Source organism: Myxocyprinus asiaticus, chromosome 9, assembly GCF_019703515.2.
Source record: "Myxocyprinus asiaticus isolate MX2 ecotype Aquarium Trade chromosome 9, UBuf_Myxa_2, whole genome shotgun sequence".
Classification (NCBI taxonomy): domain Eukaryota; kingdom Metazoa; phylum Chordata; class Actinopteri; order Cypriniformes; family Catostomidae; genus Myxocyprinus; species Myxocyprinus asiaticus.
The window spans coordinates 41,821,202-41,835,635 of NC_059352.1; the positions used below are offsets into that span (position 1 = coordinate 41,821,202).

The 14,434-nt window shown below is 40.9% G+C and overlaps 1 protein-coding gene across 1 annotated transcript in view; it reads left to right on the forward strand.

Annotated features, from left to right (window-relative positions):
- The window catches only part of LOC127446262 (kalirin-like), a 158,422-nt gene that overhangs the window by 20,412 nt on the left and 123,576 nt on the right, over positions 1–14,434 (forward strand). Inside the window, exons 2-4 of the mRNA XM_051707027.1 lie at positions 11,303–11,395; positions 11,608–11,722; positions 12,314–12,506. Of these exons, the coding sequence (XP_051562987.1) occupies positions 11,303–11,395; positions 11,608–11,722; positions 12,314–12,506 (401 nt within the window). The remainder of the gene's footprint in view (positions 1–11,302; positions 11,396–11,607; positions 11,723–12,313; positions 12,507–14,434) is intronic.

Consider the following 14,434-nt stretch of genomic DNA (forward strand, 5'->3'; position numbering starts at 1 on the left):
TCTGTCATCTTGGATTCATGGGGCATGGGTGCAGCATCATTCAAACAAATTAGTTCCCTTACGATTCATCCGCCGTCATACCGTTAGGTCTGTTACACATGAGACCTCTTCAGTACTGGCTCAAATGACACATTCCACATTGCGGGCGCATGCGCATCACGGTGACTCGCCGCTGTCTGGCTGCCCTATCACCATGGACTGCAGCGGCCTTCTACCTACAGGGTGTTATACTGGGTCAAATTTTCAGAAGAAAAGTGGTGACCACAGATGCATCCAACACAGGTTGGGGCGTGGTGTGCGATGGGCACCCGACTTTCGGCACCTGGACAAGTGCGAAACGGGTGTGACACATCAACTGCCTAGAGCTACTGGCTGGCTTTGAGAGCTTTTCATTCCGACACCGTGAATCACCACATTCTGATTCATACGGACAACACAACAGTAAGGGCGTACATATGTCGCCAGGAAGCGCTGGCCCACAAATGGCCGGCGAAACGCAAGTATGCATTTCCCCCGGTGCACCTCCTTTATTCTGTTATCAGCAAAGTCAGAGTGGACGTGGAAACAGTTCTGTTAATTGTGCCGAAATGGCCCAATCAGTCCTGGTTTCTGGAGATGGTAGAAATACTGGACGGGCCTCCATGAGAAATACTGCTGAGGAGAGACCTCCTCTCTCAAACACAAGGCACGATTTGGCATCCTTAGCCAGAGATGTGGAGCCTATACGTTTGGCCTCTGAACGGAGCACAGCGGACAAGCCAGAATTGGCTCAGTCGGTGATAAACACCATTTTACAGGCTAAAGCACCGTCCACAAGATGCCCTTATGCACTTAAATGGAATGTGTTCGCTAATTGGTGCATTTCACGTGGCAAAGACCCAGTGAACTGCCCCATACCTGAAATTCTTACATTTCTTCAAGAGCAATTGGATGCAGGACTCACTCCGTCAATGCTCAAAGTCTATGTTGCGACTATCTCTGCATATCACACACCTGAAGCCGACAACTAAATCTGCCTTGCCCGACTACTGTCCCGACTTGGGACCTAACTTTAGTCATAAAAGCGCTCACGGGCCCCCCCTTCGAGTCTCTGGATTCTGTTGAATTGCGTATACTTTCTCTTAAGACCGCATTACTGCTGGCTCTGGCATTAGTAAAATGGGTCAGTGATTTGCAAGCACTGTCAGTCGACAATTCATGTCTGGAGTTTGGTCTGGGCCTTTCAAAATCCACCGTCAAACCCAGGAAAGGCTATGTGCCTAGGTTTTATCCATGCCTTTCAGAGCTCAGGTGATTTACCTTCAGGCCTTTTTCCCTCCTCTATTTAATTTGGATGAGGAACAGTCCTTGCATTTATTATGCCCTGTGCGAGCACTACACACATACATTGAACGCACACGCCATTTCAGACTGTCTGATCAGCTCTTTGTGTGCTATGGAGGACACACAAAATGTCCGTCTCCAAGCAGAGACTTTCCCACTGGTGCCTTGATGCTATCGCCCTGGCTTAGGAGTTGCAGGGTACAAACTGCCCAGTTGGTGTTAAAGCACACTCAACTAGAGGCATGGCCTCTTCATGGGCATGGACGAACGGTGTGTTCTTACACATATGCTTTGCAGCAGGCTGGTCTTCTCCAAACACATTCGCAAGGTTTTACAACCTAGACGTAATGTCTCTCTCTTCGCAAGTCCTATCTGTTTAGAGCGCTTGCTATTTCGTTGGTCAAACATAAACTTATGCCTGTCTTTTTATGTATGGACTCCCCCGTTATTTTACACAGCTTCCTGCATTCAGACTGTTGTAATTTCCATAAAGTCACAAGCTGTTTCATTATAAATAAAACTTCCTACCCGACTGGGTTCGTGAAGGAGTTAATTCATACTATATGACTATAGTTTATATTTCCATTGTAGGTGCTCCCCTCCTGACTCACCACGAGGGTTATTCACTTGCGGCATACTCATGTCGGTCGCCGTCCCACAGGACTGCGTTATCATGTTCTTTCGAGTATTATGCTTCGTATCCCTTTCTGGGAGGGTTATGTCGTGTAGTGCGGCATGATGGGACTCTGTTTCCCATATGCATCAACATTACACAATGTCGAGTGAACTGAATCATAAGGGAACATCTCGGTTACGTATGTAACCTCAGTTCCCTGAGATGAAGGGAACAAGACGTTGCGTAAGCTGACCGCACTACAGACTCAGAATTTTTTGAGGTTCGAGTGATGTGCTCTTTGTCCTTCAGTCAGAAAATTCTGAGGAATGCTGTTTCTGCACCTGCCTAAAAGGGCGGGCTTAAACACCATTGCCAATCTTAGAATTTGCATTATTGTAGAAGGGTTTCAACTAGGTCGTCAGAAAAGGAATTTCCCATATGCGTCAGCATGAAGCAATGTCTCGTTCCTTTAATCTCAGAGAACTGATGTTACATACATAACCGAGACATTTTCAGTTACCGATGCCTTTGTAGAAATTCACTATTTATTATCAGCCATGATTAATTAATCCATAAATGTGATTGTTTCCAATAATTGGGTGGTTACTTACATTAAGCGAGTAGTATTCAGCTAGTCATGTGATTCTAACATGACAGCCTCCATGAGGAGACCCTCTCCATGTAGAATAAAACAGCTTTTATTAGGTTACTGATATGATTGGAGTCTTTATCTCTAGTGTGTTCATGATTTTATGCATACAGTATGTTTCAAAATTACAAGGAATTACTTAAGTAGAAAAACATTTTTAATGAGGAAAAAATAACACCTTTAATTCTAACACCAAACCTTAGTCAACCATTGTTTTCAGACTCCCCAGTGGGTGTGCCAAAAGACTTAACTAACTGGTAATGTCACTGTTCATGCGGCCCTTGGCAGGATTCTATCTTGAGGGGCCATTTGGCTATGTTTTGGCAGGATTGGTTTCATTTAGAAATTGTAGAGAGACCATTTCCTGATACTTTTCTGAGCTTTGTGTTTCTGTTTGTGTGGACACACCCTGATCCTGTAACTTGGGGAATACAGAATGTCTAATTTCCTGACTCTGTAGGCAGGTTGGATTATGGGGAGCATTTCCTGGTGTAATTCAGTATATTAAACATGGGACTCTTTTGTTGATATTCAGTGAACAAGATTACATTATTGGTCCACTGTGTGCTCTTTTTTCCGAATGCTGATCTAACTAAATGCATGCATGATCACTAGGGGTGAAATAGTTTCCTATGGTTCGCCACCCACAGTTTGGTATGGATTTGTACCATGGTTCAAGAGCTCACCAGAGATGTAGATAAACAAATGATAAATACTAACGGTTTCTCACTGGAGCAGTTTTGGGGGTAGTATTGTATATACAGTATCTTTCTTATTTACTTTTTTTTCTGGTGTGTGTGATGCTGTTGGTGTTTACTAGTTGCCAGTGAGCCACAGTGATCTTTGACAATGACAACATAACTAATCATGTGTGTTTTCTATAAATGGGTACTTGACATTGTGGTGTGACATATATACTCCACCTAAAAAAAATTAAACATGGAAAACTTCTGAAGGTAAAAAAGTGATTAAAAATTGTGGAAAAACAGATGTGACCAGTCACAGGACCTAAGATCGCCTTCTACATTCACATAAATCCCTTACAAAAATCGAGAGTTCATTGCAAATTTGCCGCAAACTTCCCTCAAATTAGCCACTGGTAATTTTTACATGCAAATGAGCTTCACGGCAAACTTGCAGCAAATTGTCCATTGTTGCCAAAGGTTTGCTGCAAGTTCACCACTACCGGTGAAGAGCTGCAAACTTCTGGCAAACATTTGTGGCAAATCACAAGCTCAGTTGCATGTGAAAATAGTAAGGGACAAATTCGCAGCAAATTTGTGGCAAGTTTGTGGCTAGTTTGCCAGAAAACTAGATTTTTTGTAAATCAAACTAAAACCATTACCAGAAAATATACAATGATACAAAACAAACCGTTTATACACCCTAATACACAGAGTTAATCTGTCTTACATCACATACAGGCTTAGACCAAGTGTACTCGAATGAAGCATACATGATGAAGATCTCATAAAACATGCAGAAAACAGTGCATGGTATCCTTATGAAATATGGATACAATGCTTTTTATGCAGTGGATAGTCTTATGACATTAGTGATGCCAATTTCCTTTCATCTTAGATGTTATGAAGCTATCTGCAGTATCCACAGATCAGCAATGGTCCCTGTATAACTACTGGCTAAAGCTGCAATAGAGCAGATTGTTTTCTTTTATGAATGCTTTATAACTGTTTTGAGTCAAATTAAGATACTGCATGTGTCATGCAGACACCCATAATGCATGTTTTATATTTGCATCTTGTTACCACAAACCCTTGTTGCATACTGTTTGCATGCAAGTGATAGCATCTAGCTAAATGTATTTAAAAAAAAAAAAAAAATGTTTACTTTCAGATTCAGACATTTGAAAACGTCATGGTTACTTGTGTAACCTCAGGGAACGAGACATTGTGTCAATGTAGTGACACTAGGGGTCACTCTTGGGAGCCCGAGACACCTCTGGTCTTTGATAAAAGGCCAATGAAAATTGGCGAGTGGTATTTGCATGCCACTCCCCCGGACATACGGGTATAAAAGGAGCTGGTATACAACCACTCATTCAGGTTTTATGCTGAGGAGCCGATATAAGGTCCGGCCATTTCAGCAGGTAGTTCAGCATTGTGGCAGGAGGGACACAACATCTCGTTCCCTCCATCAGGGAATGGAGGTTACACAAGTAACCATGACGTTCCCTATCTGTCACTCACTCGACGTTGTGTCGATGTTGTGACACTAGGGGTCCCTATAAGAAACGCCACAATTAGCTGAACTGTGTTACGTAAACTGGCGGTGTGTGGTGGGCAGACTACTGTGTGCCTCATAGCCAGCACACCATGTCGACACGTAACCTCCCCCAGCATAGTTATGAGTGTCGAACGGCCCTTTGGGGACAAGTTGACTACCCAAGAGATAGAGACAGGCTTAACCCAGTCATGGCCTCTTTTCCCCTTCTGCTTTTTCCACTCCCTAAAAAAGAAGGGGGATTATCTGACTGGGCCGCCAGGTCTAGTCGGGGGGTGTCCCTCCCAAGGGGAAGACACCGCGGATACCACACCTCGCCCAAAGAGAGGGGGGGGATATTTAAGTGGAAGAATACGTCACATGGTCTTTCCAACCATGTGGAGAGTCTTCAGGGTAGATCCTACCCAATGGGGGAGGAGTTACTACAAACATGGAGACTGGGGCAGAGGGGCTCTGCCCAAGGAAGACGCAGTTTGCCAACAGGGAAACGAATTAGCGGAAGATATATATCGCATGGGGTTAGCCTTACAGGGAACCGCCACATGCGGAGCACCTAACCCAGAACAGAACTCTTAGTTAGCCCGTGTACTGGGCCGGCAGCGAGTCTCTCTGAAAACTCGACTGCCACAGGGCTCGGAGGAAGTCAACCAGGGAACAAAACTTGTGAACACTACTGGGAATTAATGGCGCACGTCTTCAGCTCAAAAGGAGGTGGAAGGCGCTATGTGCAAGTGATACACCCGGCCGGCTATCCCGGGCTTATCCGCTTGTGTTGCGTGCTACTACCTGGGAGGAAACCGGTTCCACCCGGAGGTTGTAGAACCTTGCAAAGGTGTTGGGTGTTGCCCAGCCCACTGCTCTGCAAATGTCTGTTAGAGAGGCACCCCTGGCCAAGGCCCAGGAAGCCATTACATCCCTGGTAGAATGGGCCCCATAGCCCTACCAGGGGCGGCATGTCCTGGGCGTGATATGCCATTTCTAAGGGCAGGTGTTCCTCTAGAACTGGTCTCCAGGCATGTCGTGGTCATGACAGACGCCTCCAAAATGGGCTGGGGCACTGTTTGCAATGGGCACACAGCCGCTGGCCTCTGGACGGGTCCGTAACTGCATTGCCACATCAATTGCCTCGAGTTGTTGGCAATTCTGCTCGCCCTGCGGAGGTTTCGGCCATTGGTGGGGAGCCGCTGGGGTGGCTTGCTTTCTTACAAAAGCAAGCCGCAACCGCAACGTTGCCATGGTCATGTTCTCGCAATGAGAACATGAACCATCCACAAACGCTGCCTCCGTGTGGGTCGCGCCCAGACAAGAAAGACAGCGATCATGACCATCCAAAGTTGAGAGATAACGACCGCAACCAGGAATAACACACAATCGGAAAGACATCTTTAAAAAGACGCGTCTTTAAAAAGACGTTCAGTGTGTGCCACTCTTTTAGAAGAAAAAAGCTCTTTCAGAAAATATACTCTCTTGTTTTCTGCCGAAGCGCCCAGGGGCGTTCTCTGCAGTGCACCAGTGCAGAGGAGGGAGAAGCCGCTGAAATGCACCGTCAGATCCAGCAGAGGTGAATGAACAGTAGAATTCAGCTCAATGAGCATGACCGTTCGGCTCCGAAGAGAAAATCTGAATGAGTGGTTGCATACCAGCTCCTTTTATACCCATATGTCCGGGGAGTGGCATGCAAATACCACTCACCAATTTTCATTGGCCTTTTATCAAAGGCCAGAGGTGTCTCGGGCTCCCAAGAGTGACCCCTAGTGTCACTACATCGACACAGCGTCGAGTGAGTGACAGATAGAGAACTGTTGTAGCTTCAGCCTTATATCCTTGACCATTTTTCTGCAACAGAAAAATTAAAAGAGACCTGTCAAAAAAATATTAGGCTAGTTAGATGCCTACCTATATGTAGGCAGCATTTTAAGGCATCATACTCTACAAGTATTCACAATGTGCAGGATGTTCTAGAAGGTAGGCAGCATAATTATACCTCGTTTTGGTCAAATTCTGAGACAGTATATTATGAATTCTTTGCAGTGAAGGCAATCCCAGAATGCACTGCTCCGAACTTAGTGAACAAATAAAGATGGTGAATGAGGTGAGAGAAATGTTGATTATAAATATACGGATATTTCAATTAGTCCTAAAAATTATCCATAGATAAAGTTAATTGTAATAGAAAAATTTATAATTTAACTCAGTATTTGTGGTTTATGTATTGTTATGCTTATTAACTACACCTAGGGCTAGGGATGCCAACCATCCCATATAATACGGAATCGTCCCGTATAATATGGAATTGTCCCATATAATATGGAATCGTCCGGAATTTAAGGGAACAAAATTGCATTCCATATGAACTCCATCCAATCGAGAGAAATGGACCTAAAACAATTTGCATGAGTTGTGTTTGATATCAGCTGTTGCTATGTTACACAGACACAACACTTGACAGAAGCGGCCGGGGGAAAGATCACCCTTACAAAAAATCTGGAGTTCTGACAAACTTGACACAAATTTCCCACTCATTATTTTTGCATGCAAATGAGCTTGTGATTCGCTGCAAATGTTTGCCAGAAATTTGCAGCAAACCTTTGGAGACAAAGAAGTGTTTGCCAAGAGTCGGCAAGTTTGCCAGAACTCTCGATTTTTGTAAGGGCTGAAAATCAGTGCACGTTTTCTGTCATGTATTCAGTCATAAGCAGGAGAATTTTATCAGTGATTTTTGTATGATAATTGTTTCTCAGCATTGTGATTCCAAAAATACCAGTAATTTATGACATGACATGACATTGCATTGATGTCAGTTCTCGTTCTCGAAGAGCTAAATGACGATGAGAAAAAGAGCAGCACTTTAAGTACAAAAGTGCAATACAGTACAGGTTTAGTTATACACTTAAAGGGATAGTTCACCCAAAAATGAAAATTACCTCATCATTTACTCACCCTCATGCCATCCCGGATGTGTATGACTTTCTTTCTTCAGCAGAACACAAAAGAAGATTTTTAGAAGAATATCTCAGCTCTTTTGGTCCATACAATGCAAGTGAATGGGTGCCAACATTTTGAGGCTCTGAAAATCACATAGGTCAGCATAAAAGTAATCCACATGTCTCCAGTAGTTAAATCCACATCTTCAGAAGTGATATGATAGGTGTGGGTGAGAAACAGATCAATATTTAAGTCAATTTTTTCAATAAATTCTCCTCCCTGTTCAGTCAATCTTAACTTTCACATTCTTCTTCTTGTGTTTTTGGTGATTCACATTCTTCATGCATACGCCCCCTACTGGGCAGGGAAGAATTTACAAAGTTGTAAAGAGGAAATAGCCATGCTTAAAACTGTTTAAGCAGCCTTATATATATATGTGTGTGAGAGACTGAAATAGTGTGTGCCCTCTAGCAGGGGCAGGAGAAAGCCTCCCTGTTTCTCACAGTAAATTTAACATGCCATGTTCAGTCTCAGACTCTTCCACTCAAGTTTAATAGTTTATGCAGTCTGCGAACAAATACACGTCTGCACAAGAGATGAAATGCACACATACACTCTGTAAGACCTTTTGTAGGCCTTATACAGACACAACAGATGTACTGTACAGTCACGACAAGTGTATGTGCATGTGCCACATCTGTGAGCATGCAGCATGTGTGTGTGAGTTTCTGCTGTCTATGTGTGCTTAAATATGATTGAACTTTCCCCCATTGGCTGTTTACACTACTAATGAATCTAAACAGAAGGACATGTGCCAACAGCTAGTCCCACCCCACCCCTGCTCCCCTTTGCTTAAAGGTACAATATGTAAAATTTTTCATGTAATATTTGCCTTTTTTTTTGCCAATGTGTGAATGGCTTGTAACGCAACTTAAACAATTAGCCCTTCCCGGATTTCCTAGGTTGCCTATTAAAGCCTGTAGACTGATTTTCATGCGAAGGGAGTGGGTCGCTTTTGCCGGGAAAATCCACAGCATGTGACGTTTATGCGCGCTCCCGAGAGCCTTGCCTCAGACAGTAGCTTCTCTTCCGCTATTCAACAGCAACAACAAACTGCAACACTAGGTAACGTTATCTTAGAGATGGAATCCAGCATACGTTCGGCTCCCAGCACAACACCGACTCCTACACAAACTCCGAGTAAGCCAAAAAAAAAAAAAAAACATTTATCTACTGAATCCCGTCTGGCTCAGCGGGAACATGATCGTGGTCGAGTGAAAACTAGAGTGAACATCGGCAGGGCATTTGATTCCTGGACGGACCTTCATTCGGTTTTGGGGATCAAAACCGACCCTGAATTGGCATTCTTCTTACTGGACAGGTAAGCTTACATAACTGCAAAGCATGTGAAATATGGTGCCATAAGGATTGACCTGTGTAATTTTAGCTAACTTGATCTTGCCTGCTAACGCTGACGAATTGCAAGCTACCTTGCTTCGTAACTTTCAAATAATTTCAATGATCTTCTCTTTATACTAAAAGTCAGGTTAATGTCAATGTTAATCTGTAATTATTCAGCAAGGTAAACTACAATAACACATGAAATGAATGCTAGACAATGTTCAAGATAATGCAAAAAGCTCCATTGATTAGTGTAACAACTTGTTTATGCAGAAAATATATACAATCTATTATTATAAAACAATAGTGCATCGATATATCAAAATGACAGTTGTGATGGAATCACATTAATACTGAATTGTGTCAACATATTTATAATGTACAGTCTATTTTATAAACAGCTACTGTCAAAATTTAGCTAACAGCTATTGATAAAGCTGGCTAGCTAGCTAACGCCGACATAGGCTATGGTATAAATGCAGTCAATGTATCATGCAAAGAAAAGTGATTACTTCAAACTACAGTCTCGCATAGTCAGACCTATATCCACACTTTGTTTTAGCCCTGTTCCAGCACTGGAGAGACAAATATAATATACAGTCTCACAGTTTGTAGTTAAACAATCATAACTGTGTAATTTTAATTACGCTACCTCATTTGTCAGCATGATGTCGGTGAATCACGTTCAGTCTCTTTGTACATTACGTCATTGTTTTGGTCGATGTTCGCTCGTGTCCCTATGGAGTGTGTGCGTGAGCAACAGGTAGCTGGCTGCAGTTCATTTAACGGCCACAGGTGTCATTAATAACAATGGTTTCTGAATCTTGCATACTGCACCTTTAACCTACTGTGGCCTACTACTCTATTTTTCATGCTCAGAGTCTCTCTTTTAGCATTTATAGTATTCACGTGTCCCTAATTATCCATGTACCATAAAAAACAGCAATGCTGCTGGCTAAAGCTCAATTAGCATGCCCACACACCATGCTGTTTGTATATTTACCACTGTTGTTGCAATGTTTTTATGTTATTTGCACACTTTTGAATCTAGTTCTTCCAATGACCAATGTTGTTAATGGAATAGTTCACACAAAAATTTTAAATATTGTCATTATTTATTCAACCTCAGGTCGTTCCAGAGTTGTATAACGTTTTTCTGCCACAAACACAAAAGGTGAATTTTTGTTGAATATCCTAACTCCTCTTTCCATTTAATAACAGTGAACAGGGACTGTGGCTGTTAAGGTCCAAAATGCATAAAAAGCATTATTAAAAGTATCATAAAATTAGTCCATGCGACTTGCACTATATTTAAGTCTTTTGAAGCCATACAATGGCTTTGCGTGAGGTACAGCTGTAACTTGTAATTTTCACTGAAAATGTACCCTCTGCTGTAGCTTTCAAACCAGATACGAAAGCTATGGTGCAGGTTGGATGTCATTGGCATAAAAAAAAAAATATATATTTTTTTTTGCTTATCTCATGACCAAACATCATTGACTTTAAACTTGATGCACACATCATACAGCGCCATATTTGAGAGCTGCGTAGCGTTCCCAAGTTTTCGCCTTGTGAACACGGAACGCTTAAGCATTTTAAGTTCTTGAAAATTGGACATTTCACCATCAGGGTTACCTCGTGTAATGGGACAGTATGGGACAATAGGCATCTTGATTTCTGGAAAAAATACAGTGCAACCAAGCTAATGGTGTAAGAGCTGTGGTGGAGGAGAAGATTTTTACTGAAGTTTGACTTCAATCTCTTTCTATAGACCTTTTTCACAGACTGTGATGACATGATTCAGCCTTATTTAGCAACGTAAATCTAGCAGACTTTGTTTATGTGATACATTTTTTAAATATTGAGTGTACATTTATAACATTATGTTTTGTGTTATATTACCCTGGAATTATTTTTAAAAATTAATCACCACAGCTGCGAGGGGGTTTTGATTACAGCTGCTGAGAGAGTAAATTTGGTATCTTCACCCATCTGACTGTCTTAATCCACTGCTCTCTATTTATTTATTTTTCTGGAAAGTCATTCAAATGTAGTAGTGGATTTGTTCTTTCGCTCTTGGAGCAAATGAGTAAGTGAAAATAATAATAATAAACAATAATTTGTCAATTTTTTCCACTCTCTCTCAGTTCCCTCTTTCTCGTCAGGATCTCTTAGGAATGATGGAATAAAGGCGGCTGATGTTCTGACAGTTTTAAGAGAGAAGGTTGCCTTTGTCTCAGGTGGGAAATGTGTAACTTCATTGTAAACACACACACACATTCATTGAATTTGCCCATTATTTTTCAGCCTGCTTCATTCTAGTAGTTAACGGCTCTGTCTAAACACCCTCTTAAGCATGCACCCACACAGACTCATGGGTATTACCATAATTAGGGCCATTGTAACACTTTGTGTTGTAAAATTAGAAGTAAAATTATCCTCTTCTCTTCAGGAGGAAGAGACAAGAGAGGGGGACCCATCCTTACCTTCCCAGCACGCAGTAACCATGACAGAATAAAGCAGGAAGACCTGCGAAAACTGGTGACCTACCTCTCGACTGTGCCCAGGTTATAAAATTTACTCTGAAATTACCTAAAGAAATAGTTCATCCAAACATGAAAATTCTGTTGTTATTTACACACCCTCATGTAGTTCTAAACCTATATGTTGTTATTTTTATGTAAAACACTAAAAGAGACATTTATTTACGCAGTCTTTTTCTGTGCAACAGCAGTTCATAGTCACCATGTCTGTCAAACTTCAGTTGTAATACAAAGAGCGCATAAATATGCCTCCTTTTATATTCCATGGAAAACATAAAAAGCATACAGGTTCAGAATGACATTAGGGTGTGTAAAAAATTGTAAAGTATTTTATGCCTTATCATGATAAAATTGCTAAGGGCAAGATTACAAAGAATGGACTTTTGATATTTTTAAAAGGTTTTGATTAGAGCATCTATCTGATCATTGGGCCATTCTGATGCAGTGCAATGCTACTCAAAATATATAGCTTCATCAATGTATAACCTTGCTTAAGCATTAAGCATATGCCATGAGCTTAAGTAAAAAATCTTAAGCATTTGTACATAACAAATGCAGTTTTTCAAAGTTGCATCTGGCCTTAAGTTTTCTTTCATTTATCTGTGTTGATCGCAGTGAGGATGTAAGTATACGAGGGTTTACAGTGATTGTCGACATGCGCGGCTCTAAGTGGGATCTAATCAAGCCATTGCTGAAGACCCTGCAGGAGTCATTTCCAGCTGAGATCTGCATCGCTCTCATTATCAAACCAGACAACTTCTGGCAGAAGCAGAAGACTAACTTTGGCAGTGCCAAGTTCACATTTGAGGTACAAGAATTTAATTTTGTTTTTGAGAAACAAAATGAAATATATAATATCACAGTTTATTAGAATCAGCATTTTACATGGAGTTAGATTTTTTTTATGGCTTTCATATCCATAACTAAATGCATTTGTTCCAATCCAAAAATCATAAAGAGATCTCTAAAAAAAAAAAAAAGTTTGACTTGCCTTCTATAATTGGAATAGAGCCCCCACTGTATCTAACCTTCATGCTGAAAGATTTTTATATTATTTAAACAATATCGCATATGGAGCGAGCAAGGGCGAAGCGCCAAATGTTGTGCCCCGGGCATAAAATTATTTTAGTGCTCCCTAAACAATTTGGGTTTGTGGTTGGGATAAAATAAAATAAAAATTAGATGGGTATTTAACAGTGCTAGATTATTTATAAGTAATTACATTTTTTTAATTTTCGATCACAAATTTGCTTTGAATCAAGAAACAAATTAGTTTAAAAAAACATTCTTACTATCAAAATTTATTTACATTTATTTATTAATACATTTACAAGTTTTCTTGTTGGCAAAGTCACTATAAAATAAGATGTCTAAAATGAGAGGAGTGCCATGTTGTTCAGTCTTTCCTGAGGCTTTACTGCTCTCAGGTAGTTTTAGCAAGTCTTAACTTGCTAACTTACTTTCACACAGGGTCCAAAATTTACTAAAAATATAATATTACGAAACAAATTATAATATTTATTATGATTTTATTATAAAAATGTATTTAAAATAAATAAATATTTCTTAGTAACCATGAAACTATATATTGCATTATTTGTACTCAAATTTATTTTGGTTACTTTGACAGTGGAATTATTTAGCTGTTTTTTCCTTATATATCAGTGACAAATAACACAGGTTCCTTACAACTCAGTACACTTGACATTGCGTTTATTAACACATATACAGTGGTGTGAAAAAGTGTTTGCCCCCTTCCTGATTTCTTATTTTTTTTGCATGTTTGTCACACTTAAATGTTTCAGATCATCAAACAAGTTTAAATATTAGTCAAAGATAACACAAGTAAGCACAAAATGCAGTTTTTAAATGAAGGTTGTTATTATTAAGGGAAAACAAAATCCAAACCTACATGGCCCTGTGTGAAAAAGTGTTTGCCCCCTAAAGGTAATAACTGGTTGGGCCACCCTTAGCAGCAACAACTGCAATCAAGCGTTTGCGATAACTTGCAATTAGTCTTTTACAGCGCTGTGGAGGAATTTTGGCCCACTCATCTTTGCAGAATTGTTGTAATTCAGCCACATTGGAGGGTTTTCGAGCATGAACTGCCTTTTTAAGGTCATGCCACAACATCTCAATAGGATTCAGGTCAGGACTTTGACTAGGCCACTCCAAAGTCTTCATTTTGTTTTTCTTCAGCCATTCAGAGGTGGACTTGCTGGTGTGTTTTGGATCATTGTCCTGCTGCAGAACCCAAGTTCGCTTCAGCTTGAGATCACGAACAGATGGCCGGACATTCTCCTTCAGGATTTTTTGGTAGACAGCAGAATTCATGGTTCCATTTATCACAGCAAGTCTTCCAGGTCCTGAAGCAGCAAAACAGCCCCAGACCATCACACTACCACCACCATATTTTACTGTTGGTATGATGTTCTTTTTCTGAAATGCGGTGTTACTTTTACGCCAGATGTAATGGGACACACACACCTTCCAAAAAGTTCAACTTTTGTCTCATCAGTCCACAGAGTATTTTCCCAAAAGTCTTGGGGATCATCAAGATGTTTTCTGGCAAAAATGAGATGAGCCTTAATGTTCTTTTTGCTCAGCAGTGGTTTTCGTCTTGGAACTCTGCCATGCAGGCCATTTTTGCCCAGTCTCTTTCTTATGGTGGAATCATGAACACTGACCTTAACTGAGGCAAGTGAGGCCTGCAGTTCTTTGGATGTTGTTGTGGGG